This window comes from Sorex fumeus, unplaced genomic scaffold (genome assembly GCF_029834395.1).
Source record: "Sorex fumeus unplaced genomic scaffold, SorFum_2.1 ptg000039l, whole genome shotgun sequence".
Classification (NCBI taxonomy): domain Eukaryota; kingdom Metazoa; phylum Chordata; class Mammalia; order Eulipotyphla; family Soricidae; genus Sorex; species Sorex fumeus.
In genome coordinates, this window is record NW_026606096.1 from 6,756,506 (window position 1) to 6,783,895 (window position 27,390).

The 27,390-nt window shown below is 42.9% G+C and overlaps 1 protein-coding gene across 1 annotated transcript in view; it reads left to right on the forward strand.

Annotated features, from left to right (window-relative positions):
* PPP3CC (protein phosphatase 3 catalytic subunit gamma) overlaps window positions 1-26,850 on the forward strand; it is a 99,820-nt gene extending 72,970 nt beyond the window's left edge. The window contains exons 7-14 of the mRNA XM_056119110.1: window positions 1,164-1,241; window positions 1,326-1,420; window positions 7,102-7,227; window positions 8,434-8,505; window positions 17,881-17,962; window positions 18,576-18,673; window positions 25,055-25,084; window positions 26,376-26,850. Of these exons, the coding sequence (XP_055975085.1) occupies window positions 1,164-1,241; window positions 1,326-1,420; window positions 7,102-7,227; window positions 8,434-8,505; window positions 17,881-17,962; window positions 18,576-18,673; window positions 25,055-25,084; window positions 26,376-26,551 (757 nt within the window). The 3' untranslated portion in view covers window positions 26,552-26,850. The remainder of the gene's footprint in view (window positions 1-1,163; window positions 1,242-1,325; window positions 1,421-7,101; window positions 7,228-8,433; window positions 8,506-17,880; window positions 17,963-18,575; window positions 18,674-25,054; window positions 25,085-26,375) is intronic.
* Window positions 26,851-27,390: the final 540 nt, after the last annotated feature.

Here is a 27,390-nt window from a genome sequence, read left to right on the forward strand (position 1 = left end):
TCCTACTATACAGTCTCTCTGGCCCAGCTTTTTAAGTTTTTTTTTTCATAAAATTTCTTTTTATTGATTTTAGGACCATACTTGGTGGTGCTTGGGGATCCTTTCCAGCTCTGTGCATAGAAATTAATCCTAGTGATGCTGATTTTGGGGGCCATGTGGTGCTGGGGATCCAACCCAGGTCTCCTGCTTGCAAATAAATAGCTTTTGGTGCTCTTTCCCTGCCTTCTTTTTTTTTTTTTTGAAACAATTGGAAATTAAAAAAGGTAAAAGCCCTCCCATTGATCGTTGATTTGCTCGAGCGGGCCCAGTAACGTCTCCATTGGAGACTTTGTTGTTACTGTGTCTGGCATATCGAATACGTCACGGGGAGCTTGCCAGGCTCTGCCGTGCGGGCAAGATACTCTCGGTAGCTTGCCGGGCTCTCCGAGAGGGGCGGAGGAATCGAACTCGGGTCGGCCATGTTGGCCACTTGCAAAGCAAACGCCCTACCCGCTGTGCTATCGCTCCAGCCCTGGAAATTAAAAATTGTGTTAAAATTTTTTGCGCTCACTATGTGTGTGTATTAAATAATACATAACACATGCGCATGCTTCTGTGGTACTTTTTAATATCAAGGGTCAGAGCAATACTACAGTGGATAGACGGGTAGAGTGCTTGCCTTGCATACTGCAGCCTCATATTCAGTCTCTGGCGCCACATATGGTCCCTCAAACTTTCCAGGACTGATCTCTGAGTTCGAAGCCAGGAGTAAGCCCTGAGCACAGACAGGTGTGGCCCCCAAAAAACAACAGCAGCATCAAAAACCCCTTTTAATATCAAGATACCCACAAAAGTATTAACTTTTGTTATGGTGAGGATGAATCAGAGTTTTTATGGGGGAACTCTGTGTTCTTCGTGTTGCTTATTGTTCACTTATTTGAGCTGGAATGAAGTCAGCAGTGGAAAAAATGATTATTCCCAACAGTCTCATAGTATGTAAAACCTATGCTTTTAAAACAAAACTCACTCATGTCATCTTGACTATGCCACTTCTTGTTAAAAACCAGTTATTTCCTTCTAAGCAAAGAGCTAGGAATGGTGCAAGCACTGCTGGGTTTGCACCCCCCCCCAAAAAAAAAACACAATTTAAGTTATGAAGTTCTTGTCCTAATTTTCTTTTTCAGTTACCCTGCAGTTTGTGAATTTTTGCAGAACAATAGTTTGTTATCAATAATCAGAGCCCACGAGGCCCAAGATGCCGGGTAAGTGCTGATAAAACTATACAGGGTTTTCTCTGGGGCTTCTCTCTGGACAGCCAGACTGACCAGCCGTCCTCTCTCTCCCAGGTATCGGATGTACAGGAAGAGCCAGACAACAGGCTTCCCATCTCTCATCACAATTTTCTCAGCTCCCAATTACCTAGATGTCTACAACAACAAAGGTAAAACAGTCCAGCAGTATTTGAGTCTAAATAAGCTCTAATTTAATGATAAAAATTACAAAATGATAAAATGATAAATATATGTAAATATATGTATATATATTAAATAAGGGTAAAGGAAGTCTTAATTGAAAGAAAGGTCAGGACATTTAGAATTTGTACAACTACTTGGCTTTCATCTCCTAAGAGCTATTGACTGGGTTCATTGTAAGTATACATAATGATCATCGTAAGGGTGATTTGTGTGACTGAATCAAAATATAAGAAGAATCAATTACTTAAGTTCAGATTATAACAGATTTTTTTGGTGAATTTCACTATTAATTTTTTAATAGTATCTGAGTGAAATACTAGTGTTTAAAGTTTTGTGTATTATTAAGCTATTTTGCTCTTCTTGAGGAATGGTACATGTAGAATGAATATTGTGTAAAGGACAGAAAAAAAATCTTCATTTTAGTCCAAACACTACCACGGAAAAAATGAAGGTGGCTTTAGCTAAATCACATAATCTTTTTAAACTGGATTCCATACTTAAAAAGGAAGTTTAGATAGACACATTCCTATTTAGCCAGGATTTCTAGGATTAGTCTATTATTTCATTTTTTAGCTTTTATAATTCTTAGTTCATAAATTTTCTGTCAGAGCAGCAATCTGCCTAAAAAAATTCATGCCTCTGCAATGTTTTGCCATTTATAAAATATGACTATAAAATAATCAAACTTTTAGAACGCATGCCAGAATGCTTGTACTCAGTGAGTATTGTCCCATCAAAGTGGTTACCTTGGAGGCTATGCGCTTGATGCCATTGTTCAAAACTTTTTTGGAACTCCTGTTTTGGCATTGCCCTCGGAGTCTGCGGAACATTCTTTTGATTATCCTCATTGATGGGAAATCTTCATCCTTTGAGGGTGGATTTGATTTTGGAACAGCCAAAAGTCGTTCGGCGTCAAGACTAATGACTAAAGTGAGTGGTCAAGCTAGACTGTGCCGCTTGGGACCAAACACAAGGTGTGGGACTAAGGTAACGAGACTGGATACTCCTCGAGTTGCTGATCCTAACGGTTCTGAGGCACTTCTGGAGGAGGAGTTCTGAACGCATTTTGAGTCATGGCAGCACCTTGGGACTAAATCCACAGTAAAGCAGTAAGGTGTGTTGAAAAGAACACCTAGCTACAAGTCAGAAATCCTAGCCGCACTCTCCTTCCCCTTTATATTTACAGTTCGCAGGACATTGTGTGGCTAACGGCTTCAGTTAACTCCCCCATTTAATGAGACCCGTAACTGTTTATGCCCCATTTTATCTTCAAAACATATGTTACATAGGATTGCAAAAGATAAGTTGGAATAATAAAAATCAATATGGAAAATATTGGTTAACTGCTCTAATAATACTGTCATATTTTACTGTTGTTGCACATGATGTGGTTTTGTCAGGGGCCCATACTCATTTGAAATGCAAGGTCTGGTGTGTTTATGCTTGGTGGTTTCTTTAGTCTCACTGGCCAACCCAGGTTCAATTCCTCCGCCCCTCTCGGAGAGCCCAGCAGGCTACTGAGAGTATCCCGCTGCCCCCCCCCCCACCCCCCACCGCATGACAGAGCCTGCCAAGCTCCCCGTGGCATATTCAATATGCCAAAAACAATAACGACAAGTCTCACAATGGAGACCTTACTGGTGCCCGCTCGAGCAAATCGTTGAACAACTGGAGGACAGTGTGACAGTGCTACTTTATAGTCATACGTTGTATGTGCCATTGGGGAGAGCAGTTTGGAAGAGCTACACGGGGCCCAGGCTCAGGTGTACGTGCCTACATATATACAGCCATGAGCTCAATATTGGTTACCCAGTGCTACCCCTTCCCCCCAAGCCCTCCCCAGCACTGTCCGATGTTGGCCTGAGAGCCCCTGAGCACTGCCAAATCCTCTGCCAAGGTTAGGCACCATACTACAAAGCCCCACAGAGGCTATGTTGGTGGCTTTAATCCCATCCCTTCATTTTTCCTAATGTTTCCAATACACAGGATAGGTCTGTGCTGCACGCACCGTTAACCTTCTTCAAGGACACTTAGGGACCCTGGTTCTCAGGTTTGTGCTGAGGACTTCACCTTCTTGCTCTTTCCAACCCCACCCAGGAATTTGCCTGATGGGTTCTCAGTGAGCTAATCTGTCCTGTGTCACCCCATCAGCCATGGCTTTACTGACTTACTGCCAGCTCTTTTCTTTTTGGCCCTATTCTACTCTAATTTTGTTTGTCTGTTTTGGGGCCACACTCCACTGTGCTCAGGGCTGACTCCCGGTTCTACACTCAGGCTCTACACTCAGCACCTGGTGGTGCTCTGGGGACCATATCAGGAGCCGGGGATTAAACCCTGGTTAGCAGTGCGCAAGGCGAGAGCCCTACCTGCTATACTCTTGCTCCTGCCCCTCTGTTCTTGTTTTGTACTGAATTATCCCCCTTAGCGGGTGGGCTGGAGCCATAGCACAGCAGGTAGGGTGTTTGCCTTGCGCGCAGCCAACATAGTCGATCTGAGTTCGATTCCTCTGCCCCTCTCGAAGAGCCTGGCAAGCTACCAAGAGTATCTTGCCCGCACAGCAAAGCCTGGCAAGCTACCCGTGATGTATTCGATATGCCAAACACAGTAATAATTGTCACAATGGAGACATTACTGGGCCCGCTTGAGCAAATCGATGAACAGCTGGAGGACAGTGACAGTGATCCTCTTAGCAGGCTTTGAATCTCTGTCCATCTGAGTTTTTTTCTGTAGGCTTTGATAACTTTCTCTTAAAGAAAATCTTATCTGGGGTCAGATAGTATTGAGCACTTGCTTTGCACGCAGCTGACCCTGGTTCCATCCCTGATACCACACAGTCCCCTGAACATTGCTCTGTATAGCCCCAACTGCTCCTCTCCAAAAGAAAAAATATATATATATGTTTTTCTTGTTGGTTTCTTAGAGTTTTTTGTTTGTTTGTTTGTTTGTTTTTAAGAAAAAAGGCAGAAGATACGACATCCCCAAACAATCTCTGGTAATATTCAGTTACTCCCCACACACGCATCTTTCACTTGGGAAAGACATCTCTGTCGTTTTCCCTTCTCTGTCTTCTACCCATATTTCCCTTCCTTGCATACCACTTAATCCTATTGGTACTGGCAGGTGTCCCACAGGTTATATAAAGCAACTGAAATCTGTGATCCGTGATCCTCCTTCTCCTCCTCCTTCTCCTGCCCCCCACCCTACTCCACCCACCCCTGGATCTGTCGTTGTTGTGTGATCTAGGCTTGGCCGTGGTGTCCACACATTTAGTTGCAGTGCTCACTGGGCTGCACCTCAGGCGGCCGTGCTCACATCCACGCTGTGAGTGGGGCTCACACACATTCTGCTCGTGGTTCCTGCCAGGGCGACTGGGGTCGCTCATACACATGCTCAGCATGGTCCTCACTCTGGGCTGCTCATTGTCGGGTGCTGCTTGCACACAGCTGGCATTGGGGAGCTGCTGGAAATCACCTATGGCATAGGGAGTCTCAGGGGGCAGAGCAGCCAGGCCCATCAGAGCAGACAGGCCATGCGTGGTACACCAAGGAGAGAGCTCCCAGACTCATGTTTGCTAGGCAGCCACTTCGGACTGATGCCATTTCCTAGCCCCTGAGATTTGTGTCCTGTTCTGGGAACATACCCAAAAGCAAGTTTTGTTTTGGGCCACACCTGCAGTGCTCAGGGGTTACTCCTGGCTTTGCACTCAGAGACCACTCCTGGCTGGGCTCAGAGGACCATATAGGATGCCAGGATCGAACCCTGATCAGCTGCATGCAAGACAAATGCCGTATCCACTGTACTATCACTCCCAAAAACAGTTTTTAAAGTTCTTGTTTCTAACTATCCACTAATTAGACCTTCCTCCTTTTCCTGTGTATATTGAAAAAAAATGTTGAATGATTCCATATTCAACTGGTTGGATAAATAAAATACACATGAAATAATAAAATATGTATATGGTAGCTGGTGTTGATTTTTTTAAGGACTGAAGATCCTATATTTTGTATTTAACCTATGGAGGATTTTTTTTTTACAATTAATAGCTTAGAATTTGAGAACAGAAGGCTGTCCTATAAAAAGCAAAGACACAAGAACGTAAGTGATGATCTGTATCCGTCATTTCTAAGAACACAGCTGCTATACCCAATTCTATTTATGATCACGGTAAAAATAAATAAGAGAATAATGCAAACAATATTGCCTTGCCACTAATGATGGCTGCAGACTTGTCCTTTTTCATTTTTTTTTCCCTTTTGGCGGTGATGCTGGAGATTGAACCCAGCGTGTCACACCTGCAAGGCCAGGGGAAGGCACCAAGTGGCAGACCCAGACCCAGAACTGGAGTTTTTTGAGTGAGGGCCACATTGGCAATACTCGGGATCCTGGGCACTGCTGGTAGTGCTCAGGTCTGGTTAGGGTGGAGGGACATGGGCTCTGTGGTGGTGTTGAGGGCCCTACAGGGCATACACGATGGTGCGTGGGGTCCTTGCAGTACCAGGGATCTGCCTCAGGGCTGGAAAATCCTAGGCATGTGATCTAGCACAGAGCCACATCCGTGGCCTAGGAATTGGATATTCAAACTTCAAAAATATGCAGAAAATCATTTGGTACTGAAGTATGTGCATGAATGCATGGACCGATTAATAGTAGATGTTTGTAGAGGATTAGCAGTACACTGTGTAGAGGAGAAAAGGGCATTTTAAAACCCACTATATTCCATGCGAATGATTTCATCTACTTTTGAACCTGGTTATAAATTGCTCCAGGTTTGACATTTGCGTCTCCCCTAAATGAATTGTGCCAGCTATGTGACAGACTGCATGCAAGTTTATGAAATGTTCAGCTCTACCTAAGGATGAGCAAGACAGGTGGTGTCTATTTAATGTTTGCTTCAAAGAAAATTGTCACCATTTGGCCTGGAAAGGAAGATACATAACAGAAATTTTCTCACAGGGAACCTGAATTTCTGTGGGTCACTGCCTGTGTGCAGTGACCCCTGTGAAGACTGATGGCCCAGTTTCTTTTGTACTTCATTAGAGCAGCACTTCCATTGACTGTTCTTTAGGATAATATTTTTTTAAGTTATTACTAAAAACTGTATCCTGTTTTGTGCTATTTAATTCAGCTTATTTGGGGGGTGGGGGGACTATAGGGAGTATTCCTGGCTATGGCCGAGGGGTCATATCTGGTGGTAGGGATAAAATTTGGGTTGGCCAGAGGCTGGAGCCATAGTACAGCGGGCAGGGCATTCGCCTTGCACTTAAGTCAACCTGGATTTGATCCTGGCATCCCATTTGGTCCCCTGAGCACTCATCCCTGAGTGCAGAGCAGTAGTGAGCCCTGATCACAGCCAGGTGCAGCCCCCACCTCAGCAAACAACAACAACAAAAAAACCATCTGGGTTAGCAGGAATCAAGGCAGGCGCCTTAATGCTAGCACTATCTCACCAGCTCTTGGGAGAATTCTCAAGGGAGAGGACTACTTAGAACACTTTAAGATTTCTCATCTTAAGCACTGCATTCTGCACCACACACAGGAAGTAGATTTCTTGAATGCTGCACAGCATGACACAGTGATCACAGAGCAACTTCGGTGCCCGTTCATGTGCTTCTGTGCCAGACTGTCCTGCTCTTTCTTTCCTTTTTAGCTGCTGTGTTAAAGTACGAAAACAACGTCATGAACATCAGGCAGTTTAACTGCTCTCCGCACCCCTACTGGCTTCCCAACTTCATGGATGTTTTCACGTGGTCTTTGCCTTTTGTTGGGGAAAAAGGTAAGAGTGTAAATGGGCAGCTGGCCCATCCGTGGTCTTCACTAGCGAGCTTTGTATTTATTTTTCTCCCAAGTTATGCTTTCTCATATTTGTTCACTACTACAGTGGGTAGGGCATTTGCTTTGCACACGGCCAACCCGTGTTCGATTCCTCGGCCCCTCTCGGAGAGCCGGGCAAGCTCCTGAGAGTTTCTCACCCACACGGCAAAGCCTGGCAAGCTACCTGTGACATATTTGATATGCCAAGCACAGTAACAAGTCTCGCAATGGAGACGTTACTGGGCCCGCTCGAGCAAATCAATGAACAACAGGACCACAGTGCAGTGACAGTGCAGTTCTCTACTAAGGATGTTTAATATACTTGTTTTTAAAAATTAATAGTTTTAGTTGATCTTTTCTGTCCTAAATATGTTGAAGGTTTTACTTTAATTATGTGAAAATAGCATCACTGCACTATTTCTCCAGTGGCTTCTTCAGTGATTAAGATTTAAGTAGGAGGGGCCAGAGCCATAGCACAGCAGATCGGGCGTTTGCCTTGCATGCGGCCGACCCAGGTTTGATCCCCAGCATCCCATATGGCCCCCCAAGCACCTCCAGGAGTAATTCCTGAATGCAGAGCCAGGAGTGACCCCTGAGCATCGCTGGGTGTGACCCAAAAGGGAAAAAAATAGATATTTAAGTAGGAAATATTACCATTGGGACTTTGTGTCCTGGTCCAGATAAGCGGTGCAAAGTGTAGGTGAATCCGGGTGAATCTAGGCCTGGTGGCTTAATGTGTTGGGGAAGGGGTAAGGAAAGTCTTCCTATGTTCATCAGTGAAGAAAAGGGTCTGGACAGCAATCTAATCAAATCAACTCGTTGTGCAATGGAGTCTTTAAACGCTGCCAATTTTGACTGGAGCAATTCACCTCTCCAAATTCTGTATAAGCATTTATGGGAGTCTTGATAGTTACTCTCAGTCACAAAATGCCGGGCTGGGATTGGGGTTCGGCAGAAGAGCAAGGCCTTGCACATGTGTGGCTCTGTTTCAATTTCCAGCCCCACAAAAATAAAATTTTAAAAGCGTAACAATAAATTATTTTTGTTTTATTATGTTTGACATGTATGGTAATTTAGATACCTATATTATTTGAGAAATAGTACTTTATTCATCGCATAGTTTTTTGTGTGTGGTACTTTTTTTTGGTAATTTTGTCTTTATATCTAGTTACAGAGATGCTGGTTAACATTCTCAACATATGCTCTGATGATGAATTGATTTCTGATGAAGAAAGTGAAGGTAAATCTGACTTTTTCCTCACTTGAACTAAAAATGAAATTTTGGTTTGAGTTTCATTTGAATCATTTTTTTTTTTTTTTGCTTTTTTGGGTCATACCCGGCGATGCACAGGGGTTACTCCTGGCTCATCCACTCAGAAATTACTCCTGGTGGTGCTCGGGGGACCATATGGGATGCTGGGAATCGAACCCGGGTCGGCCGCGTGCAAGGCAAACGCCCTACCTGCTGTGCTATCTCTCCAGCCCCTGAATCATTTTCTTAGTTGTAATTAAAAGACCCTTGGGTTCATTGTGGGGGGAAATTGGAATACAGTTGAAAAATTGGATCATGGAAAGAGAAGTCCCCCATTAGAGTGTTGTTGTATAAATGTCTACTGTTAACATCTTGATGTTTTCTTTTAGTTCTCTTCTGTCTTTGAGTATCTTTTTTTTTCTTTCAGCACAATTGAGATCATATAAAGGTATTATGACCATTTCACTGTTTACCCTGCTGTTGAATATTGGATTTCTCTGTGCCCCACACCCCAGTTTTCCTTTTAAGACTTGAAAGACTTAGATTCCTACCAATAAATCTTTATGCACTCTGTTAACAACCAGTACCTATTTCATCCCCTAATATATGTCAAGCACATTTAGGTTCCTTGCTCCCAGAGAACTTATATTCTAACAGAGGAAGACAAGAAATAGTATGTCAATAGTGATACGTAGTATGACAGAATGGAAAACAATGTGAGGGAATAAAGGATAACATTTTCTTCGTTATCGCTTCAGTATAAGGTTTTAGAAATTAAATATCTGTATCAAGTATTTACAATTCTATATCAGATATAAATAACTTCTGGAAAGACTATACCTGTTAAAATTTGTGTATATTTGGGTATGTGGTATGGTGTGTGTGTTTGTGTGTGTGTGTGTGTGTATGTGTGTGTATACAGGCTGCATAGTTCACAGTGTTAAGTGTAGTACTTTTTTTTAATGGAGTTGGAGTCTGGCAGGGAGAGAGTTCAGCTGGAAGGGCCCTTGCCTTGCACATGGCCAGTCTAGGTTCAATCCCCGACATCCTTTATGGTCCCCAAAGAAATGCCAGAGGTAATTCCTGAGTGCTTTTGTTTTTGGTTTTTAAGCCATAGCTGCTGGTGTCAGCAGCTACTCCTGACTCAGTGCTCATGGGAGCACACAGTGTCATGGATGGAATTGGGCCTCCTGAATGCAAAACGTACTCTAGCTCCTGTATTTAAAGTTTTTTATTTGTATTTTTATGAAAAATAATGAAAATTTTCTGTTTATTGACCATATTAATTTCCTTTATTGTGAATTATAAGTTATGCATTGTGCCTGTTTTCTTTTCTTTTCATAACTTTTAAAAAAATTTTGGGAGCCACACCCAACGTGCTCAGGGCTTACTCCTCACTGATATGGGATCATATTAGGTGCTGGGGATTGACCCTAGATGGGCTGCATGCAAGGCAAGCACTCTGCCCACTGTACTCTCTCTCTCTGGCCCCAGCCTTTTGTCTGTTTTTCAATATGTAATATTGGCTGGTTTTGCTTTTTAGAATATGAAGGGATTTGGGCTTTGGGGGGGTTGGTTATTTGGGGGGGTGTTATTTGAGCCATACCTGGCTGTGCTCAGCTCAGCCTTACTCCTGGCTCTATGCTCAAGATTCACTCTTGGTGGGGCTCAGGGTGCTATACGTGGTCCCAGGGATTGAACCATGTATGGGATTGGCCACATGCAAGGCAAGTGCCTTACCTGTTATACTGACTTCTAGCCCTGGAACACGAGGAATTTTTTTTTTTACTTTTTGGGTCACACCCGGCGATGCTCAGGGGTTACTCCTGGCTCATGCACTCAGGAATTACTCCTGGCGGTGCTCGGGGGATCATATGGGATGCTGGGAACCAAACCTGGGTCGGCCATGTTGGCTGCGTGCAAGGCAAACGCCCTACCCACTGTGCTATCGCTCCAGCCCCAACACGAGGGATTTTTAAGTTAAAAATTTTAATTGATTATGTAGCTAGATGCACTTTCCCTACTGTGTTATGGGAAGTGATTCAGGAAAGATGGTGGTACCTGTCTCATTATTTCTGAGAACAGTGTTAAGATGTTTGATTCAAGTGTTAGTATTAATAGTTTCCATAGTGAAGAAAGGAAACTATCTTTGAGGAATGTCCTACATATGTCTGTTTCCAATTTTGCATTGAAAGTGCCAAGAAGGTGGAGAGCACCTTGTGTGGACTGGAACGCTTAAAGGGCTATTTTTCCTCAGGAAGAGTGCAGCCAGGCAAAAGCCAAAAAGTGGAAATTAAGTTATAGGAGGATAGAAACTTAAACCTAGTTTTAAAAACGTATATTTCAGTCTCAGTAGAAATGGGAATTATTGTGAACTTTGTAGATTATATTAGGAAAGGATTCTTTAGTTGTAGTTTTTGGATTTTTCTATCTAGGATTTTCCACCTAGGCCTGTGCCACATTCCTGGTTCAAATAAAGGTTCTCGGTTACTAAAAGGATAATCGACACTTAAAATTTATCTTCAATATTCTATGTGGAAATGCTTATTTAATTGTTGTCTGTCGTAGATTCAAAACAACCTGAACATTCCTCAGTGGGAGTCTTTGCATGGAATATTCCTTCCTTTTTGCAGACCTCCTTTCTGGTCTGTTCAGTTTTTGGTTAATTCTTCACGGACTATTTTTCTGAGACTCAAGAGAGAGCCTGGTCTTTCTCTCTCACCTCTCTCCTTCCTTTCCATTATCATGCAGTAGTTTTAGTTTGCATTCATTTGTATTGCTCTGGTATTTTACCTCCACTTAACTGAAAATTGCCTAAATGCTGGTACAAAATATATTTGCTCAGAAGCTGGAGAGATAATACAGCAGATAGGGCATTTTCCTTGGACGTAGCCATACAGGGTTCAATCCCCGGCACCCCATATGGTCTCCCAAGCACTGCCAGAAGTGATCCCTAAGTGCAAAGCTAGGAGTAAGCCCTGAGCACTGCCAGTTGTGGCGCCGAGACAAACAAAAAAGATTTTGCTCATCTGTGTCTTACAGTTCAACAAGCACAGTATGCTGTCTTTCAACAGGTAATCAATAAGTATTAGAAATAATAGGGGACCATAAATATTAGAAATAATAGGAGGCAGAGACTTTGTACAGGGCTTAAGACACATGCCTACCCTAGTGTAAACTGCTGGCACAGTTGGCCAAGAATTGCCAGGAGGGACAGAGCACTGCTTAGGAGGATCCACTTGGGATCCCCTGCCCCAATGGTAAATAAAAATAGAAGTCATATCCAACATAAAAAGGCAAGAAAATGAACGAGATACAAAGATCAGAAAAGAAGTCAGATAACCACCATTATATAGACAGCATAGTTATGTAGATAGAAAGCTTGAGCCTATAGATTAGAATCAGTAAGTGCATGTAGCAAAACCCAAAGACAATCATACAAAAATTATTCATATTTCCTATGTGTCAGGAGCAAACAAAATTTTAAAAGTTTTGAAGGGGCTGGAGTGATAGCACAGCAGGTACGGCGTTTGCCTTGCATGCAGGCAAACCGGGTTCAATTCCCAGCATCCCATATGGTCCCCCAGCACCACCAGGAATAATTTCTGAGTGGAAGAGCCAGGAGTAACCCCTGTGCATCGCTGGGTGTGACCTAAAAAGCAAAAAAAAAAAAAAAGTTTTGAAGATGCCATTGTAATATCATTCCTAAAAATAAATCTAACAATGTGTGATAATGAAGAGCAGTGGTAGAGAAAATTCTTTACATGTGTGATGTCCTGGGTTTGATCCCCAGTAGCACAATAAAAGGAAAATCCTGGAAACATTTTGCAGAGGCCAGGGACATGCTTTGCTCATGGAAGACCTGTGTTCAAGCCCTGACACCACAACAGTTAATAAAATATTGGTACAAATTATTCCAAACTTGATCTGTGGGTTGAAATAAAAGTTATCTTTATAGAAAATTTGATTGTAAAGTTTACATGTAAATTCTAAGGATAGATTGTTAAATTCTTGTGGAAATAGCTTAAGTCTAAAGGAAAGGTGGAAAAGGACGTGTCTGGCTGGATGTCAGGATTTACTGCAAAGCTACTGTTAATCAGGATTATTGGTGCAAGCAGGCAAGTGTCGAAACAGAATAGAAAATCCAGAAATAGATCTGCAAATGTGTGAACCCCAGAGCTGTCACCGTAGAGTAGAAGAAAAGTAAATTTTAATTAGTGGTTTGGAGTTTTCTGTTTGGGAAAAAAAAATAATGTAACCTCTATCATTACTCCAAACACAAAAAATAATTTCCGGAGGGACTAATGCAACTAAAAATAGAAGGCAGGGGCCAGAGCGATAGTACAGAGGATAGGGCGTTTGCCCTGCACGCGGCCGACCCGGGTTCAATCCCCAGCATCCCATATGGTCCCCCTAGCACCACCAGGAGTAGTTCCTGAGTGCAGAGCCAGGAGGAACCCCTGAGCATCGCTGGCTGTGACCCCAAAATCAAATAAATAAATAAATAAAGATAGAAGGCAAAATCATGACTGGTGTTTAGCCCCCAGCATTGCATGTGGTCCCCCAGGGCCTGAACAAGGGCTGCAGAGGTAGCTCAAAGGACTAGAGTGCATGTGTGGAGCGTGTAGAGGACCTGGGTTGGATCCCTGGTACCACAGTGTCTCTGTCACACCTCAGAGGGTGGCATCTGAGCACAAAGCCAGAAGTAGCTCCAAAGCCAGACTCTATGAATGAATAAGTAAAATTAATAGGCCAAACTATGATAAAGTTTCTAGTATTTATTAGTAAGATATACCTGCAGAAACTTGGGGTAGAGAAAGTTTCCTTTAAGCAAAACACATAAACATGCTAATCACATAGGAAATTATTAATAAATTAGGCTACATAAAAAATAAGAGTTTCTGTTGATCTAAAGACTCTAATCATAGGGTGAAAATGGAAGCTACAAAATGTGAGGGGAGGTTTACAATCTAAACACAAAGATGGACTCAGAGATTATATAAAGAACTCCAGACCAAGAGGATCACTGGAGAAGCGCTTCACAGGATATCCAGATGGCCAGACAACTATGAAAGAAAAGGTGCAGTTACATTGATATTCGTGAAAATGAACATTAAAACTACAGTGGAGGATGCTGCACACCTGCCGTATTTGATTCAAATGAAAGACGCCATCATGTATTGGCCCATACAGCGTGGTAGCCCTGTTGCCACACAGTTGACCCAGAGCAGAACAAATGTGTACCCCTGTAACAGCGTTCTAATTCTAGTGTAGCAGAACAGAGATATGCAGCAAAGAGAAGTACACAGGTATATTCCTGGTGGCCTCATGGAAAACTCTGGAATCACTCTGATTGACCACTGACAGTAAAAAGGATCAATCAGTTGTGCCATGCCCCCTGTAGTGGAGTTTATATGACCGTAACAATAAACTATAGCAACAGGGAAGATGTAATTTAAAATTGAGCAAAAAAGGGGCCAAAATATACATGTTTGATTGATCCAATTATGTAAAGTTCAAAAATAAATTAAAACAGTGGTAATGTTGGCGCATGCACACCTGATCTGGTAAAACAGTAGAGAACAGCAATAAAGTGGTTACAATAAAAGTCAAGAGAAAAATTTCCTTTGAAAAAGAAAGATTAGTCTTAGGATGGATTCAAGATAGGGTGTCTGGGGTACTAGTAAGATTTTATTTATTGGGAGCTGAAGTGATAGCACAGTAGTTAGAGCATTTACCTTGCAAGCAGCTGACCTGGGTTCGATCCCTGGCATCCCATATGCCTCCCAAGCACTTCCAGGAGTAATTTCTGAGCACAGAGCCAGGAGTAACCCCTGAGCATCACCAGGTGTGGACCCCCCAAAGATAGATTCTGTTTATTGGCTTGAAAGATGGTTATTTACTTTTTATATTTGGGACCACTCCTAGATTGGACTGGAGCAATAGCACAGTGGGTAGGACGTTTGCCTTGCAAGCGACCAACATGGTTGACCTGATTCCTCCGCCCCTCTCGGAGAGCCCGGCAAGCTACCAAGAGTATCTTGCGTGCATGGCAAAGCCTGGCAAGCTACCCATGATGTATTCTATATGCCAAACACAGTAACAGTTGTCACAATGGAGATGTTACTGGGCCCGCTCGAGCAAATCAATGAACAATGGGAGGACAGTGACAGTGATAATGGCTCCTAGATCGGGAAGGGGCTACTCCAAGCTTGTTCACTGTGATGGGGGTCACTCTTGGTGGTGATTGGGGGATCATACAATGCCTGGAAGCAAATCTGCATCCCCAGCAATCAAAATATGCACTCCAGCTCTTTGAGCTATTTCTCTGGCCCAGTTATTTGCTTTCAAATTTATTACTGAGTTACATATTTTGTATACTTTTCTTTATGATATTTTATAATTTAAAATGTTTTGAAATTTTCAGGGGGCTCGAGATATGGGTAAGGCACTTGCCTTGTACACAGCTAACCTGAGTTTGATCTCCTGCACCCCAGATGACTCCCCCGAGAACCACCAGGAGTAATTCCTGAGGGCAGAGCTAGAAGTGACCCCTGAGTGTTGCCAGATATGGCTCCAAAACAAAAAGAAAAAGTTTTAAAAGTTATAGATCTACAAAAACAGATGGTTTCTACAGGCCCTTTTTGAAGCTGGAGAACAACTGGATCACTATTAGGGACTTAGCTGATCCAAGAAAGCAAAAACCCTCTTAACAATGGTCAGTGGGTTAGCAATGAGGAAGTCTAAATTCCACCATAGCGAACAAAGAAAGTGGGAGCACATTAGAATTGGGAGCTGTGGGTGGGTGTCAGGGGTGGGAGGGAGCAGGCACTGAGCCCAGACAAGGAGACTAGGTGATAGCTTGTCTGAAAGGCAATTCAAGTCCTTGGGCAACTGCGCCTTCAGGTCTAGAAGCTAACCTCAAGGATGTGCAAACTCAAGGATTTCTGAGTGACTGAAAGTCCTGCCTATACCAGGGGTGACCCCGGGGGCTCTGCTGCTGGAGCCTGCTGCCCTCGCAGGAGATGGACAGTTTCTGGCCACAGCACAGCCAGGCGTATGTGAGCGCACCACAAAACGGGGCCCAACCCCTGGTGAGCACAACTGAAAATTCCATGGTTGGGGCCAGAGAGATGGCACAGTGGGTGGGGAGCTTGCCTTGCTTGTAGCTGACCCGGGTTTCATCCCTGGTAACTGTGTCTGATCTCTGTAGCCCCGCCAGGATTAATCCCTGAGCACAGAGCCAGGAGTGAGCCCTGAGAATCCCTGGGTGTGGCCCCCAAATAACAAAAAAAGACATGAGAGCACCAACCCAGATGTGTGACCTCTGGAAAGTACGTGTGCGAGCACTTGTAGTGACCCTGTCGAGCGAGAGGGACTTGAACTGCCTTTCAGACAAGCTGCCACCTAGTCAACTAGAAGAGGGTGCGGGCCCACAACTAAAGGAGTGTGCAAACCCCACGACCTGAGCACCAAGTTAAATTGAGTGACCATCTACACACTGAGAACTGACATAGACATCGCCAACAAAGGCCCACCCGGGTGGATCATTCTGTAAAGCTATCCCCCTACCTCCCAAGACACACACACACACACACACACACACACACACGCGCATGCACATGCACACGCACACACACACACACGCATGCACATGCACACGCACACGCACATGCGCTCTAAAAGCCTTTCAGCTCTTACTTTTAATCATGAGGGCAGACTACTAAAGAAAATCATAAAGTGAGAAACAGCAACAAAAACAGTAAAAAGCTACTTGAACAGACCTGGGATTCTGTCAGAAATAAAAAAAAAAACCTTTAAAAAAGGAAAAACTGTAATATTTCCAGAAGGATATGGGAAGATACTGAAGCCATCAAATAGAAGCAATGATCTGATGATCTTTCCAGGAGGTTTATGAGCTGTTTGTTCTGCTTTGGTTTTGTTCCCTAATTGCAGCATTATTTGTGCCACAAATAATGTCTCTTATTGGTCTGGTTTCATTTCTATGCTCTGTGGTCATAGCACATGTTTTGATACTAAGCAGTAAGGGGCTAGAGCAATAGCATGGCATATGGGTTGCTTGCCTTGCCCACAGCTGACCTGGATTTGATCCTGGCACCCCATATGGTTCCCCTGAGCCCCATCAGGAGTAATTCTTGAGTACAAAACCAGGAGAACCCCCAGAGCATCTCCGGGTGTGGCCCCTAAGCAAAACAAAACAAAAATAGTAGCAGTAAATATAATACCAAGTCATGGAGAAATCACTGATAAGAAAGGTGTGATTGAACATTCTGTCTCGGCATCAGGAACAACTCTTCTGAATAGGTTGAGAGCCTGCCTTTCTGCATTGCATCTAACTTTGTTTTTCCTCCCTCTTTCATGTAAACTTAAATTCTCTTCTCATGTTTTTATCTTCATCCATTTGTTTTGTGGTGTCTCTTTCTCCATTTCAAGCTATCAGAAAGGTGTCCAGTGACAGTGTATCCGGAGAGCTGAGTCCTCGCCGTCCTGCCCATCGCTGCTAGCTCTGCTCTCTCCCTGGCAGAGTTATTCCAGGCTATCAGCCCTCCCCTCCCTTTTTAAATGTCTGTTCTTGCATCTTGCTCTCTGAGGCTGCAGGAGAAGCCTCGTCCCTTCCTGGCTTTGGGATGCAGTCACCGGGTGCACACCTGCCTGGGGTCTGGCTTCTCCAGTGCCAACTCTTTCCTGGCTCCCAGATGAGAAAAGTATTAATTAACTCTATTGGTGTTGCTTTACAAAGTAACCTTCCACGTGGTCCTGACTCGCCCTGCACAGTTGTCTGTGGTGGGAAGAAAGTCACTGGTTTGTGAGTGAGGGCTGCGGAGTAGAAGCAACCCTCCCTCCATTCAGGAGAGCAAGAAGACAGGTCACTCAAATTGTGAACCATCACAATTCATCACTGGCCACTTGGCCGCCGAGTCTCATCATAGCATTTCCTTGAGAGATCTTTATTGACACAACTGCCTCTGTGTGTGTCTCTGTGTGTGTCTGTGTGTGTGTGTGTGTGTGTGTGCTCCTTCACAGTTTCCCATCTTAGAACACCACCTAAGTTTCTACTTCTTATACATCTGTCCAGTCTGTCTTTTGGGTGTGTGTGTGAGTGTGTGTATGTGTGTGTGTGTGTGTGTGTGTGTGTGTGTGTGTGTGTGTGTGTAACCCCATCTTTTACTCTTCTAGGTCATTTTTTTCTCTTGCTTCTTAAAACTTTCTGGAATTTTTGTTTGTTTCAACACACTTAGGCCTTGGTTTCTAATTTAGAAAGATAATCCTACTGTGTTTTTAAGCCAGCCTGTTAACAGACTCCTCCAACTCTCTCATTCTCTGTATTCTCTATTCTCTAAGGAGGCACTTCGGTTCGAAAGGAGGTCATCAAGAATAAAATCAGAGCCATTGGGAAGATGGCCCGGGTGTTTTCAGTACTTCGGTAAGGACAGTCTGTTATTGATGGTGTGAGAGAGTAAGTGGAAAGCTGACCTCAGAATAGTTTTGGTTTTTGTTTGTTTGTTTGTTTTTAACAATTAGAATTTGGGATTAGAACTGAAGGGCTGTGGGCTGAATGCAGACTAAAAAGACGTGCATGTGCAAATGATTAAAACTGTCCCAGCAAACATAGACTTTGCACTAGTAGAGATCATATGGACCCTGGGTTACCTGCACTCACATCCCAGCATTCACATCTGTTCTTCTTAACTAGGCAAAAATGTGCCCATTTTTCTTGCCTATAAAGGAGTACTAATAACAGGGCCTACCTTATGTACTTGTTAGGAACATTAAATGGGATGATGTATGAGAGACATTTAAAGAGATTTAAAGAGCACTGGAACTAATAAGTGCCTGGAATTGAAAAGCAAGACGTGACTGATTGTTTAAAATCGGAATATTACAGAAGCTAACACTTTGGGGGTCAAAGAAGGGTAGGGAGTAGGAGAAGCTCTCCACCATCTTGACATCACTTCCTACCTCTCTCGAGTGTCTGGATTACCTGCTGACTGATAGACACCCTCGCATTAACCTGGGACCTTGATCTTCCTTCGCAGGGAAGAGAGCGAAAGCGTGCTGACTCTCAAGGGCCTCACTCCCTCTGGGACACTCCCTCTGGGCGTCCTCTCCGGAGGCAAGCAGACTATTGAGACAGGTGAGTAGGAGACGCACTCCTGTTCCCTTATAGTCAGTGGGAAATTTAAAAATCAGAGCTTCTTTCAGTAAAAGGAACTGGAGCAGCGATTGGAGATTCCTTTGGGGGAAAATAAATGTTGACCCTTAACTTCTCTTGCATACATAAACTAATTCTAAATGAGTTATACTTTAAAGGCAAAAGTCCCAGAAGTAGGTATGAAGAGTAAAACGTTGGGTAGATATGAGTTCTCAAGTAGGACATAAACAATAACAGACATTAAAAATAATTTTTCACTAAAACAACTTATGTTCACACAAATATGTGATTAATAAAGTAGGTGATAGAAGCAGAAGATTTTTGTGAAATACATTCGATATGGTACTTATATTTAGAATACATGATAATTCAGCTCAGAAAGAAAAACAAAAGTAAATTATTTTTTTTGCTTTTTGGGTCACACCCAGCTATACTCAGGGGTTACTCCTGTCCCTGTACTCAAGAATTACTCCTGGCGGTGCTTGGGAAACCATGTGGGATGCTGGGGATTGAACCCGGGTTGGCTGTGTGCAAGGCAAACACCCTACCTGCTATACTTTTGCTCCGGTCCCCAACAGTAACTTTTAAAAACATCTTCATGAATACTGAGAGATTATGTTAAGAGGAAGGCACTTGCATGTCAGGAATGATCCCTGAGTGCAGAGCCAGGAGTAAGTCCTGGCAACATGAGGTGTGTCCCCAAAGCAGAAAAAAAAAAACAGAAATTGTTAAAAAATGGTCAGTATGTGTAAGAAAAGACGCTTAATCATCTGGAAGTGGATATTGAAATCACACCATGACATATTCATGATTAAAATGGAAAGGTCTTGGGCCAGAGAGATAATGCAAAAGTTAAGGTGTTTGCCTGAATGTGACTGTGATACTGATCTGAATCCTGTTTACCATCTGGGATCCCTTTTAAAATATTTTTTTTAAATAGAATCACCATGAATTACAAAGTTTCAAGCGTACAATGTTCTAAGACCAGTCTCTTCACCAGTGTCCACTTCCCTCCACCAATGTCCCCAGTTTACATATGGTGCCTTGAGCACCAGGCATGAGTGTCCCTGAGCACTGCTGGGTGTGGCCCTCAAACCAAAAATAAATTTGAAAGGACCAGGGATAGTAAAGGGTTTAAGGAGCTTGCATTTTGCCAACCCAGGTTCAATCTCTAGAACCACATATGGTCCCTTGAGTACAACCAAGAGTCACCACTGAGCACAGAGCCAGGATTAATACTTGAGCACTGCTGTCTGTGGCCTAGCCCCCCTCCCCCACCATTAAGTTAAATTTAAAGGTGTCTGATAATACTAAGTGTTGTTGAGTTTGTGGGAAGGCAATGAGAATTATTACCTTTGGATTCATATATTGGTCTAACCTCTTTGGAAAACTATTGTTCGTAAAGTCTATCCTATAGTCCATCAATTTCATACCTCCGTCAGTTTCATACATCAAATTTAATGTTTATGCTCAGCAAAAGATTGCCTAAATATGGTCACCTGGGGCCGGATAGCTAGTATAAGGGTAAAGATGTTTGTCTTGCACAAAGCAGACCCTGTTTCACTTCCCAGCAGCATTTAGGGTCCCCCTGAGCCCCTCCAGGAGTGATCCCTGAACACAGGGCCAGAAGTAAACCCTAAGCACTACTGAGTATAGCCACCCCTCCCTGACCAAAACAAAAGAAGAAAAGAAAAGATATTTACCTTGTATTATTCACCTATATATTCCGTCCAAGCATTCATTAATAGTATAATAATCTGTTGAATAATAATTCATTTAAATATTACTCAGTAATAAAAATGACATGAATCTGTGTAAAATGACATAATTTCACACTTTGATAAACTACAAAAGCTTGTTACAAAGAGCACATGCTGATTGGTGAGATGTTTAAAGAACAGGCAGACTTGGAAATAAAGTAGAGTGGGTAGGGTGTTTGCTTTGCATATGGCTGACCCAGGTTCAATCCCCAGCATCCCACATGGTCCCCCACCCCAAGCAACATCAGGAGTAATTCCTAAGTACCAAGCCAGGAGTAAACCCTGAACATTGCTAGATGTGGCCCCAAATCCAACCTCCACTCCGACTACCAACAAAAAGGAAAACAGGATTTTCTGGAGTGATAATATAGGGGGTAGGACATTTGCCTTGCAGGTGGCCAACCCAGGTTCAATTCCCAGCATCCCATATAGCCTCTCAAGCACCGCTCAGATTAATTCCTGAGTGCAGAGCCAGAAATAACCCCTGAGCATCTCCAGAGATGGCCCCAAACAAAGAAACATTCAAAAATGTATTTTGAAAGCTTCCACACTCCACAGTCACTGCCATGCTCCTGGCTTGACCCCACTCCTTGGGACAAACCTCATCCAGAAATTAATCTTCTGAAAAAAACTCAGATATGCAGATTTTGTGACTGAAATCTCTAGGTTTTCATGGAGTCGGGATCAGTTACCCGCCACCCATCTCTCTGCACTTCCAGAAGCCCCAGCACTCTGGCACACACCCCAAAGCCACCACCCAATTTAAAATTTAACTCCAGCTGTATCACCCTGTTAAAAATTTTGGACATCCTGGAGCACTGGGCCACATTCATGGCCACACAACATCTCAAACTCTACAACACTAATAAACCAGTAGTAGCACACCAATTTGGATGGGATGTAACATAGAAGGCAACCAATCTCAATTAACAAAATATAAACACAGAAGCTTCACCTGGAACAACATCTTAGTTATCTCTTATACAAGAAATTAATGGCTTCAAGGTAAAAAGGTAAAGGTAAAGGCCCTCCCGTTGTTCATCGATTTGCTCGAGCGGGCCCAGTAACGTCTCCATTGGAGACTTTGTTGTTACTATGTTTGGCATATTGAATACATCACAGGTAGCTTGCCAGGCTCTACCATGTGGGCGAGATACTCTCGGTAGCTTGCCGGGCTCTCTGAGAGGGGTGGAGGAATCGAACTCGGGTCAGCCATGTTGGCTGTGTGCAAGGCAAACGCCCTACCCCTGTGCTATCGCTTCTAACTTCCTCCTCAAGAAACATTTTTTGATCGTACTTTTATCAAGTTATTCATTATAAACAATATAAAATAAGTTATTGAGGGCCTGCTATGGCGGCAGGCTTAAGGGGTGGTTGAGAAAATTGGAGACAATGGTGGAGAGAAGGTGTGATAGTGGGATTGGTGTTGGAATAGTGAATGCCTGTAACAAATCATCATGAACAACTTTGGTTTTTTTGTTGTTGTTGTTGTGAATAAAGAAACTGTGAACTACTACTCAGCCAGAAGAAAAGATAAATTTGCTGCAACATGGATGGATCTAGAAAATATCATGTTGTGTGAAATTAGAGGGAGAGGAACAGGCTCAGAATGGTCTTTCTCATGTGTAGGATATAAAGATACTTCGTAGTGGAATATTAAATGCCCAATGTCAGTAGACATGAAGAGCAGGAGAACTGGTCTTCAGCAGGAAGTTTGAAAGCTTGGGGCAGAGGTGGGGATAGTAAGGGAAGGTAACACTGGGACAATGGGGGAGGGGAAAAGTACCTGCCGCAGGAGCAGACTGGGGAGGCAGAGGATAGTGGGAGCTTTGGTGGAGGGTAGTGGGCACTAGTGAAGGGACTGGTGTTGGAACAATGTGCACCTGAAACTCAATCATAGATATCTCGTAACCTTGTAATTCACGGTGATTCAATTAAACAAAAGAACCTTCAAGGAATGGCAAATGGAACAATTCCTTTTCAAATAGAATATTTGAATATTAGAGTCTCACTATGAAGGAGAGAGAGTGAACATTTTTTTTCTTTGTGGGGGGCCATACCCAGCAGTGCTCAGGGCCTACTCCTGGCTCTTTGCTCAGAGATCACTCCTGGCTATGCACAGGGGACCTGGGATCAAACCCAGATAACCAAGTGCTGAGCAAGCATCTTCCCCCATATGTACTACCTTTCCTGCTTTGGGAGAGTGAACATTTTAACCCTGAAGTATATAAATAAATTTCTGTGGTTTCAAGAAAAGGTAATCAAACTGATCAGATTAAGTTTTTACCCTATAAAATAAATAATGCAGTTCCTTGCAAGTAAAATATTTTGGGGGGTGCTTGGGGAACACTATATGGTGTTGAGGATCAAATCTGGGTCAGCTTCATGCAAGGCAAGACACTGTACATTAACATGGGTTAGAAAAAAAATTGTCCCAAAGCATCCTGACTTCAGAAGTTTTGAAAATGTGCGGAATTACAAAGTTGTTACTTTGATCTGAAGCATTATTTCAAACAGGACTTGAAAGAGCACACCTGTGAATTTGGGATAAGGAACAGACACTTATATGTTTATTTTATGTGGGGGGAGTTGAGGGAGTTTTGGGGGGTGGAGTGTTTGGGCCTCACCTGGTGATGCTCAGAAGCTCCTCCCAGCTCTGCTGGGGCGTGTCACTGGGGAACCAGGGGTGCCTTTAAACACTGAGACTAACACTTAGTATAAAATTTCAGACGAGCTCTGTTCTTCCACTTCCTAACATTGCCTCTCTGGCAGGCTGTCGGAAGGAACCAGAGTTCCCTTGTGAAAACTCTTTAAAAGTTTTCTTATCTCTTATTTGTCATACTTGGAGAGTAGGTGTGGGGCATTGCCTTAACATATTTCTGCATGGTTGACAAATGTGTAAGCATCTAAGTTGATTCCAAGTTTTCCTATTCTTCATTCTATTAGGAAATGATAATTTCCAGTTCTTGCCCTTTCCTTTATCAATACATAAAGTCTCAGGAACCATAAATTGACACTTTCATCCCTTTTGTTCTCACCTTCTCTTAAAAAGTGGTATTGGAAAAAAATACGACAGGGTTCTCCTACTAGGATTATTTTTTGTTACAACCTGCAACCTTTTCATTTTTATGGTTTTCACTGCCTTAAAAAGGAAGATGCAAGGCCATTCTTAAATTCTTCCTTTCCCATGTCTGAAGGAGAAGAGGGTGCTGCCGTAGCAACTGGCCAGCTGTCTCACATGGGGAACGGAAGCCATCTGGGTTGGAAATGTCAGCGTCTGTCTGCTATACCTCCGTCCCAGATGGCACAGGCATTTGTGTCCAGGATTCAATTGTTGTATGCCTTTGCCAGCTTTGGTAGTTCACCTCCAGCAAAGAAATAACCCCTCACTTTGAATCCAGTTTTTTCCTCTTCTCAATGCCAGGCTTCTACTCAAGAGCCACTTGGGTTATTAAATATTTATAAAAGGACAGTAGGATACAATACAAGTTTCTCAGAGCAGTAACTTGTAGTTTTTCAGGTAAGTTTTTAGAGTAAGCCCCAGGAGAAGCTCATGAGCTGTTAACAAGATCAAGAATGGTTGAAGGGGCCAGAGAGATACGACAGCAGCTAAGGCTCTTGCCTTGCACCTATTGGACCCTAGTTCAACCCCCAGCACCCTTATAAGTTCCTCTGAACCCTCCAGGAATGATCCCTAATCATAGAGCCAGGAGTAAGCCCTGAGCACAGCTGGGTGTGCCCCCTACCCTGTCACACACACACACACACACACACACACACACACACACACACACACACACACACTTGAATGTTGTATTATTTCACTCAAAAAATTATTTTGATATCTGAATTCAAGATGTAAATTAGCAGCTTGTTATTTCAAATGAGAAAAGTAACATGACTCTTGGTCTCTATAATCAGTTTAGCTGATCCCCATTTGTCTTAGGTAAATGCCATTGATTAAAAACACTCCCAGATCTGGATTGGGAGATAGTATAATGACCTAGGTTTGATCCCTGGAACTCCATATGGTCCCCTGAGCTCTCCAGGAGTGATCACTGAGCACAGAGTAAGCCCTGAGCACTGCCAGGTGGTCCCCCAAAACAAACAAAAACAAAAACAAGCAAAAAAAGAAGAAAAGGGGGAATGGAAATTTTTATAAATCTTGAGGCCAGAATAATCATACAGTGGGTAGGGTGCTTGCTTGCACACTGCTGACCTGGGTTCAATTCCTAAGCACCTCATATGACCCCCTCACCCTGCCAAGAATGATCCCAGAGTGCAGAACCAGGAGTAAGGAGTAAGCTAAGGAGTAAGCCCTGAGCATTGCTAGATGTGCCCCAAAACCAAACACAAAAAGATTCCCAGGCCACCTGAAATATTGAAAATAGCAGGGAAAAGAAAATAGTAGAAACCCTCCCCAACTCATATTTCTCCCAGTTTAGTTTTCGCAATAATCCTCTTGCTTCTCTGACTAGTGGACTGTGTAACGGATGTTACTAGGCTGTAAGGTGGGACCTTGGGGGTTCTGGTCGGCAGTGCTGTTGTTACTCACTCTTTTTCTGTCTTCATTTTTGCATGCTACTGCTCCTGCCCCTTACAGCCACAGTAGAAGCCGTAGAGGCCCAGGAAGGTATGGCCTGTTCCTATGATAGATGTGATCATTTGTCTGTCGACTAGTGTGAAAACGCTTTGCCAGCATTTGAAGTATTGTTGTTGCATCACCAGAAATGTCATAGTGAGAAAAAAAAATAGATGTTTCTAGGCATGTTCATGAATGTCTCTTTTGTTATGGGTATGTGTGTTAACTGAATTGATCCTGTCCACAGCTCAAGGCCTTTCTGGGTTCTGTCAGTTTTGGATGGAATGGCTGAAGTTAATGCAGCCATTGGTGATGAGTGGGTCAAGCGATTTAATCCCATGTCCCTTCCATATACAAGAGACAGTCATGTGATTGCTAAGATATAATCATACCTGTCTCTTTACAATGATTATAAAGGCTATTAAGCAGAGACCTAAGTAGACAGGAATGTAATTTAACCTCTTCCTGAGGTTGCCCTAAAACAAGCGTGGGGGAACTTTAAGCCCACCAGCATAAGCATAAAGCCCTAGAAATCATGTCGTGGAGGAAAGTCTTGTGTCTGCATGTGTTGTATGAGAAGGAATGATGTTTTAAATATCCAAATAACCTTTGGCAGAAAAGAGATTCCCTACCCCTGCCCACAAATTATCAATGAATCTGAAAGAAAATCACTGGGATTGATGTGTTATGAATTTGTTTTAAATAGTGGTTCAAAATGAGAATATATTTTTCTCAACAATACAAAAATTCTGTCAGAAAAGAAAATATCTAAAAGTGATTCTTATGACTTCTGACTTTACTTCAGCCCTTGGTTGTGTAAGATTTTATTAAAATGTTCTTCCAAACAACAGATTAGCTCTCTCATTGTGTGTGTGTGCACGTGTGTGTATGTGTGTGTTCAATGTCATATTTGTGCTAAACTTACTGCTCTCTTAAACTTGTTCTCTTTGATTGTTGCCTTTATTTTCCTTACATTGAGCACGTTTCTGGTTCATGAGGAACTTTTTATTTATTTTTTTCATTTTATTTTTATAAAGTTGTTCACAGTAATTCAAATGAGGAACTTTTTCATCTATTCAGACTCAGTAAGAACTTGTTTGCTTTTTTGTCAGGTATAGTTTGCTGTGATTAATTGCTGAGCTGTTAGGAAAATTGCTTTCACAGTTCTGTTGCCCTTTGAGCCTTGAAGAATTGGTTCAGACCAGACCGATTCAAATCAGGTCTTGCCCATGCCCCTCGCCAGACATGTGCTCCATGGCCGAGCTTTGTGCTTTACCGCCTGCTGCCGTGCCCTGGTTGCTTTGCTGTCTAACTGACTTCTCCCTTTCCTGTTTTCATGTAGCCATCAGAGGGTTTTCACGTCAACACAGGATCCGCAGTTTTGAAGAAGCTCGAGGTCTAGATCGAATCAATGAGCGGATGCCACCCCGAAAAGATGGCCAGTACCCCGATAGGCCAGGGAAACCGGGACATCCAAACACGGCGTACAACAGCGAGCCCGGCAAGAAAAGCCAGTGATGAGCCAAGAGTCCCGTGGTCGAAGAAGTGGAGCTAAAACTGATGAACAAATTTATTTATTTATTATCAGGAAAACAAAACAACTGAAACCTGGAGGTGCATTCATAATACACTCTGCATTTATTCAGAACCATTTTATAAATTCTTTTAATTTATGTTCAATATAAATGAAAAGTGCATCTGTTTTGCTTTTCCTTCCCCCTCCCTAATTTTTAGGAACTGATTTAAATTGTCGATACATTTGTGAAGTGTTGTGCTATGAAGGGGACTTCCCCTAATAAAAGGGCCTTGCAAACATTCACCTTGGGTTTCTGACTTGAACTAGCCAGCTTTTCTCTCATCTGCAGAAGATAAAAGCTTTCATTTCAGGGGCCAGAGTGAGGAGGTGCTTGTTCGATCCCTGGTACCTCCAGATGGTCCCCAGAGCCCCGCCAGGAGTGATGCCTGAGCACAGAGTCAGGAGTAAGCCCAGAGCACTGCCAGGTGTGGCCTAAAAACAAACAGACCAAAAAATAAAAGCTTTCATTTCAGGCTAATTACAAGACTCTTTTATCTTTTTTTTTTCTTTAGGGTGCCATTGAAGTATTATTATCTCTGAGATTTCAGTGATTAAAACTATTCTCAAGGAAAAGTTGATAATATTACAACCTCTAAGTGAACACCCCAAGCACTTAGAAGTTGTACTAAAAACCTAGGCCCAGTGATTTCTTTTTTAGGGTCCAGAGGAATGTTTTCCCATAATAACCTACTTTCTTCTAGACTCAGAATTGCTTTTACTATGTTCTAGGAAAGCAAAATGCAAAGTAATAAGGGATATTTATTAGAATTACTTAAACTGC